The sequence below is a fragment of the Chelonia mydas genome, chromosome 2, assembly GCF_015237465.2.
Source record: "Chelonia mydas isolate rCheMyd1 chromosome 2, rCheMyd1.pri.v2, whole genome shotgun sequence".
NCBI classification, from domain to species: Eukaryota; Metazoa; Chordata; order Testudines; family Cheloniidae; genus Chelonia; species Chelonia mydas.
This window is the reverse complement of record NC_057850.1, coordinates 176,130,563-176,138,016: the sequence shown is the minus strand read 5'-3', so window position 1 is coordinate 176,138,016 and position 7,454 is coordinate 176,130,563. Positions and strand designations below refer to the sequence as shown.

The following is a 7,454-nucleotide window of genomic DNA, read 5'->3' as shown; positions in this document are numbered from 1 at the left end:
CGAGCACTATGTTAATACCCTCAAAAATGTTGTACAGTTGTGCAGTATCTTTAAAGCATTTAATGTTTGTTTCACTTCTGTAGCTGAAATGATGGTGTTAACCCAGTACAGGGTATTACCAAAAGGAGATAACGATTTAACCACAACGCCCCCCTCCACACACATACAAACTACAGATCCATTCGCCCTCCCGTATCTGTCACCAGGGGTGATCAACACTTTAAGAATACTAAGAAGCTAGGTATAAAGTACAAACAGGTATTTATTAAACAGAACCAGCCAACAACAACAACCAACAACAAACAAGTATAAACATATAACAAAAGCACTCAGCTGTTAACCCCACAGATTGGCTTGAAGCCAATGACCTCAAAATAACACAGGTAGGTATAAAAACAAATCAAGGCGATCAATACATCACCATATCTGATGCTCCTACGGAACAAGGACTACACACAGGTTTGGGAGCACGACAAAACCACAGGGAACGCCAGGAGACAGGTACACAGGAACAATGCATGGGACCAGGAACGACAACACGACGGGATCAGGAACAATGGGTAAACAGATCTTCTTTTATTGACTCATAGTCTTGGCTAGGACACAGTACGCACTGGGCTGCCACTGGGGCGGACAGCCCTGTGCGCACAATCCTTATATAGAGTCTTATCTCTGGGCAGATTACATAGATCGGTGGTTTTCCATTTTTTTTTTCTGGGGACCCAGTTGAAGAAAATTGTTGATGGCCGCAACCCAATGGAGCTGGGAATGAGGGGTTTGGGGTGTGGGAGGGGCTCAGAGCTGGGGCAGAGGATTGGGTTGAGGGCTGTGAGTTGGGGCCATGAATGAGGTGTTCAGAGTGTGAGAAGGGGCTCTGGGCTGGGGGTTGGGGTCCGGAAGGGGGTCAGGGCTCTGGGCTGGGGGTGTAGGCACTGGGGGGCCTAGGGATGAGGGGTTTGGGGTGCAGGAAGGGGTTCCAGGTTTTGGGGGGGGATCAGGGCTGGGGCAGGGGATTGGGGCACAGGGTTGGGGCGCAGACGTACCTCCGGCGGCTCCCGGTCAGCGGTGCAGCCGAGGTGCAGAGGCAGGCTTCCTGCCTGTCCTGGCATTGTGGACCGCGCTGCGCCCCTGAAATGGCCAGCAGCAGGTCCGGCTCCTAGGCGGAGGCGTACAAGCAACTCTGCGCAGCTCTCACCTGCAGGCACTGCCCCTCCCCACCCCAGCTCCCATTGGCTGGGAACTGGCCAATGGGAGCGTGGAGCCAGTGTTTGGGGCAGCGTGCGGAGCCCTGTGGCCCCCCCGCCGAGAAGCTGGACCCACTGCTGGCCACTTCCAGGACACAGCACAGTGTCGGAGCAGGTAGGCATTAGCCTGCCTTAGCTGGGCAGCACCGTCAACGGGACTTTCAACATCACGGTTGGCGGTGCTGACCAGAGCTGCTAGGATCCCTGGGTGCTGAGAAAGCTGACCCAGGGCCTTACATGCTATGACCCAGTACTGGGTCGCAACCCAAACTTTGAAAACACTGATCGCATGACACTGTTCCCATCTTGAACAGAAAGGGCGCCAACTGGCAAACAAGAAGGGGTAACAATATGGAGGGCAAACTACAACTCAGGCAAAACAAAATGGTGAATTGGAAAATTGACCTTACAGTGGAGTCAGTGGGAGTTTTGGGTGCACAAAGAATGAGGATTTGGGCTCATAGTCCCTGATTCTACAATTTACAATGCACATGGACAGTCTTCTGCCTGTGCACCAAGCCCCACTGATTTGCATGGGTCTCTGCTTTGGCACAAGTTTAAGTTGCAAGACTGGGCCTTGGTTCTACCGTAACGATCAATAATGAAACGTATGATCAGTGAACACCAAATAAAGTGAGCTGTAGCTCACGAAAGCTTATGCTCAAATAAATTGGTTAGTCTCTAAGGTGCCACAAGTACTCCTTTTCTTTTTACCAAATAAATAGCATTGCAAAGTGATACTGTACCTGAAGTAGGTACCTATTCTAGCCAGAAAGCTCATGTTAGAAATTGATGGTTAGTCAAGTAAAAGGGATTATCTACCTTGCTTTCTCTTTGTGTGTGTGTGTAATAATAGGTCTACCAACGTTTTCTGCAGACAAAGGCCCCAGTTCTGCAAACACAAATGAACATGTTTAACTTTACCAATATGAGTCATTCCATTGACTACCAACAATGCATAAAGTTAAGCATGTGCATAAGTGTTTGCAGAATCAGGGTGTAAAATAAATAAGCAAGTGTTTACTCCTTCTCATAACACAAGAACTAGGGGTCATCAAATTAAATTAATAGGCAGCAGGTTTAAAACAAACAAAAGGAAGTATTTCTTCACACAGCGCACAATGTCTGTGGAACTCTTTGCCAGAGGATGTTGTGAAGGCCAGGACAATAACAGGGTTAAAGAAAAAACTAGATAAATTCATGGAAGATAGGTCCATCAATGGCTATTAGCCAGGACGGGCAGGGATGGTGTCCCTAGCCTCTGTTTGCCAGATGCTGGAAATGGGTACACCTGGCATTGGCCACTATTGGAAGACAGGATACTGGGCTAGGTGGACCTTTGGTCTGACCCAGTATGTCTGTTCTTGTGTTCTTATATCTGGCCTTAATTCTGATTCCAGCTTTGACACATACTGCTGTGGCCTTTGTCAAATCATTTAATCTCTCTATCTCAATCTCCACAGCTGTTTAAAACACTGGGGATTGTAACATTTACCGAGCCCAAAAGAATGTTCCAAGGATTAGCTAGTGGTTGCAATGGAATCTGAAGTTGAAAAGCAGTATTCAAGCGGTAAGTTACTATGAAAAATATTGCAGTATACTTTTGGGGGTCAGTTTAAGTGAAAATATTATTTAATAATTTTTGGTTTTTTAAGGATGCAAGAACTAAATATGGTACAATGCATGAATACATCTGTAAAGAAATGGAGACAAATGAAGGTTGTGATCACTTGTTCAACATAGTAGTTAAAAGTGTATGTTGGAGGAATTAAACCAAACCAAACCCTTGATCTAAAGCCTGAAAGAAGCAAAGGCACATGAGGTGGGGAGAGCAACACTCCACTGCACTCAGAATCAACGCCACGTAGCACCATGTGCACCCAGCCTTTCCTTGTGAAGGGTTCTGGGGATGTGCTGTGATGCCTCTTCTCCCTCCCTTTCCCCCTGGACTTTGAGGCCTGGATTCTGGCCTGTTCCCAGGAGAGCAGCGAAACTTAGGAACCACATGGAACAAAAAGAACTTGGGCGGGAGCGTAGCGCCTAGAACAGACCTTAGCTACCCAGTAGCAACAGCAGCGGTGCACCGACCACCCCGCCTGGGCACCCCCCTCATCCCCCCTCGGCTGCTGTCTCCTCCCTCTTGGAGGCAGGAGGCTGGGATTTTTTTTTTTTTTTCATCCACCACGTTTGCAAATTTTACAGCAGCCGTAGGAGAGGCCGCACGGCGCTTGGAGGCCGGGAATCGCTCGCAGGGCCCCTCGGATTCTCCCCCTCTCAGTCCTCCCTTCTCTCCCCTCTTGCTGCATGGCGGGCTTGGGGATGCTGCCGAGGCGGCGCCGCTGCTGCTCGCTGCTGCTGCCCGCCCTGCTGGTGAGCTGGGTGGCGTGCCAGGCTCCGCCGGTGCCGGCCGGGGAGCAGCCCTGGGACGGGCAGGATGTGCACATCGAGCGCAGCTTCGTGCCGGAGCAGTGCGCGCGCACGGTGCGCAGCGGGGACTTCGTGCGCTACCACTACCACGGCACCTTCCCCGACGGCAGCAAGTTCGACTCCAGGTACCGCCCGGCCCGCCTGGGGCTGCCGGGACAGGAGCCTGGGGTGGGGGCCGCAGGGAGAAGGGGCTGCCCACGGGGAGTTTGGGGTGTGGAGGTCAGCAGTAGATGGGGGGTCCGAGAGGGGAGTGGCCCTTAGGAGTTTTCAGAGGGGGCTGGAGTGGGTTATGCAGGGGGTGCTGGGGGCTGGTGAGGGGGGCTGGGTTGTTTTGGGGGTGATATGTGGGGGAAGGAGATCCGGTGGGTTGTATTTTTTTTGTGGGGGGTTGAAGTGGGGCCCTTGAGACCCCAGGAATTCCCAGACCGAAACAGACCCAATGTCCATCTAGTCCAGTATCCTGTCTCTGACAGTGGCTGGTATCAGATGCTTTGGAGAGAGGCGCAAGAAGCAATCCCCGTAGTGGGCAGTTATGGAATAAGCTCCGTCTAAGAGTTTCTCTCTCTCTCACTGCCTGAAGAAGTGGGGTTTTTTTTATCCACAAAAGCTTATGCCCAAATAAACCTATTAGTCTTCAAGGTGCCACCGGACTCCTCGTTGTTCTCTCAGCTTGGTCAGGTTTATGCTCTGAAGAGTGAGGGTTTATATCCCGTATAACATATTTTTTCTCTCTCTCTGATAAAAGGTAGGTGTTTGGCGAGCTCCGGGGAGAGTGCGGGGTTTTGGAGAAGGTGGTTTCCAGATGGGAGTGGGTTGGGGCTCCAGGGTTGCCTTGGATGAGGCAGTAGTTTTGGTTCATTTACCCGCCCCCCTGCAATCCCCTGGGTCATATGAAGTAATAAGTCTTTTTGCACTGCACAAAGGTGTGAGAGCTACATGGAAATATGGGACTATTGTATGTATATAAACTGTATAAAACATATATTTTTAATGGTTTCCAATTATTTCTGGTTATGGCTGAGGAAGCACCTGTGAAATGTGAAGCAGAAGGGGCTATCCATCCCAAATACACACCCATCAGACACACTCTAGGCATGTACTGAGGGCAGCTAGCCCCTCCCGCTGCTATCACTACGCTCAGTTTTTAGTGTGCTAACTTCATCAGAGCTCTTGCAGGCATGTTGCCTCAGGCTGGTAATCACACCCCCAGCTTGAATCATAGACATGCCCCCTGTGTTTATAAATCCCCAGCACAATAGAGCCCCAAACCTGTCTAGGTCCTGTGGGTGCTATTTTAATAACTAGTAAGCAATATTGATGAAAAGCAACAATCTATGTAGGAATATATCTGACAGAAATAAATGTAGAAAGTAATTGGGTCTATTTGTCTGTTGTTTTGCTCTAGATGGTAGTTTGTGGCTTACACTCTTGTGGTTTACTAATTTATAGTTTTAGAGTAATTTTAAACGTAAAAATCTGGCATTCCATCAAGTAATCAATTCTAGAAAATGAAGAGTTTTTTTATTGTTGAGTAGATTATTTGAAGACCTATTTTTTAAGGTTTTTCGTAATACCTTTTGGTGTTCATGCTTATTGTATAGGAATTAAAGATTGATTGAATCAAATATATACTTACGATTTATTTATTACCAAGTTTCTATTATGGTTCTTATAGCTGCTAGCTAGTTTTTTAAATTAAAGGTGCAAGAGAAGACTACATTAATGAAATAAGAGCAACTATATTCAGGTAGTGATTTGAAATTGCTTTATAAAAGACCTCTGTAGCCTAAATAGAGGCAGGCTTCTATGATGGGTAATTGTCAGTTTTATTTAGCTTTCTGCTTCAGTGATGAAAACTTTCATGAAACTTGGAAGCTTTTACTGTACAGCTCTTTCCAAGTTATGTCTCCTTGCTACAAATCACGTTTATAAAGACTTGTAAAATGTATTGCAGAAGTAACTGTTACATTCCATCTATGTTTTAAAAACAGAATTCATGTCATTTTGTTTCTTTTTCAAATATGTGTGCTTATTTCCATGCCCCTGTAAATAATTTGGAGTTTTAGGTCTGTCTTTAACTATAGAATATTGAAGAAATAAAACATATGCCATATGCGGAAGCTGTCAGTAAAATTAGTCATGCAGATCTGTTCTGGTCTGGTATAGTTTTGCTCAGTTCCACTGTGGAAACAATTTTTTTTTTTTTAAAGATACTGTGGATCTGTTTTGAATGCATAATATTTTTATGTGTTTTACTATTTTAAATTGATCCTTGACATAGTCAGTCATACATTCCCCAATTGATAAAATATGACAAGTATTGATTTCTCACTTAGAATCTTTAACGTATAAATTTAAAATCTTATTAATTGGGCGCTTGTAGATATAACAGCATTTGCTAGGAGCTTGTTTAAATTGTGTTTTCCAGCATAAGTTCTCTAGAAATTTCTGGGAAATATTGTTCAGTAGAAAGCAAATGATGTGTATCAAGTAATGTCTGCTCTAAGAAAAGTTATTGGCTGCTGCAAAATGGTGGAGTCAACAGGGAGATCGAATTTACAAGCGGTTTAGGAATTCTAGGCCTGGGACTATTAGGAGCCTCAGTGTGTTGTGGAAGTGATGTTATGCAAACTCTTGAAAGTAGAGCCCTGACTATAACAATATCCACCTCCTGGCTGGTTTTGAGAATGCTGCTTGCAGGCAGAAAGGAGGACATATCAACTTTTTTTTTGTTTAATGCTCTTGTTATTTGAAGAAAATGGCCTGAAGACAACATAAAGGCTTTGCAGTGGCAGGGGAGCAACGCAGATGGGGAATGTTTCAGAGGCTTCACTGCCTTCCTGTCATGTTTGTGTGTTCCCATTTTCCGTTAAACAAAAACAAGTGCAACATTTATTCATTCAAATAAACTGAGCTGAATTACTACATCAAAGCAAGTACTTGGTATTGAATTTAATGTGGTTAAGCTTTTGCCGCCCAGGCTTATACTGTTGGGGGGAGCCTCATATTTACAGTGCAGCTGTGACCATTTTATGGAAAACTTTATTATAAATCAAATTTACCCCAAACACTCCTACATCATCCCATTGGAAGATAAGTTCCCAGTATACGTCACATTCTTGGAACTGGCAAGCTTGCTGTATAAAGCAAATCTGTAAATTTTTGATGTTCGTCTAAGTCTTAATATCAAAGAAATGGGTGTGGAGGAGAAAAAATTAGCTAATTAGCACATCCTACAATTAGCATCAAAAATAGTGTCCCCCCATTTCTCGGGAAAGATATCATAGTAGCAATGAAATTTCATGTTACTAAGGCTTCATTATTTTACACAATATATTACATACATTGCACTTAACAGTATTTTTTGAAGTGTTATAAAATTAAACTACTCTTGTCAAAATAAATGAACAAAAAGTATATTATGTGGAACATTTTACTTGCTTTTTAAAAAAGTGTTTAATTTGCTTCTTAATTCAGGTTTCAGAGTAGCAGCCGTGTTAGTCTGTATCCACAAAAAGAAAAGGAGTAGTTGTGGCACCTTAGAGACTAACCAATTTATTTGAGCATAAGCTTTCGTGAGCTACAGCTCACTTCATCAGATGCATTCAGTGGAAAATACATGGAAGCATGTGTGAGGAAGCATGGGTGAGGGATAACAAGCTGAGATTGCATCGGGGTCAAATGAAGGTGTGAAGTTTAGGAGATGCTTGCATTTGTATAGACCTTTTTTCCATAGCAGGTGTGTGTAAAGTTCTAACTGGTTGAGCTCGGAACAAGATAAAA

The 7,454-nt window shown here is 44.9% G+C and overlaps 1 protein-coding gene across 2 annotated transcripts in view; it reads left to right on the top strand.

The window, feature by feature from the left end:
• Window positions 1-2,637: 2,637 nt before the first annotated feature.
• Window positions 2,638-7,454, top strand: part of FKBP9 (FKBP prolyl isomerase 9) — a 34,316-nt gene continuing 29,499 nt past the window's right edge. Inside the window, exons 1-2 of one of the 2 annotated variants that reach the window (XM_007064350.4) lie at window positions 2,638-2,814; window positions 2,900-3,796. In XM_007064350.4, coding sequence (XP_007064412.3) covers window positions 3,549-3,796 — 248 coding nt within the window. In that variant the 5' untranslated portion in view covers window positions 2,638-2,814; window positions 2,900-3,548. Of the gene's footprint in view, window positions 2,815-2,899; window positions 3,797-4,397; window positions 4,417-7,454 lie in introns of those variants that run through there. The other variant, XM_043540621.1, reaches the window with a different exon arrangement.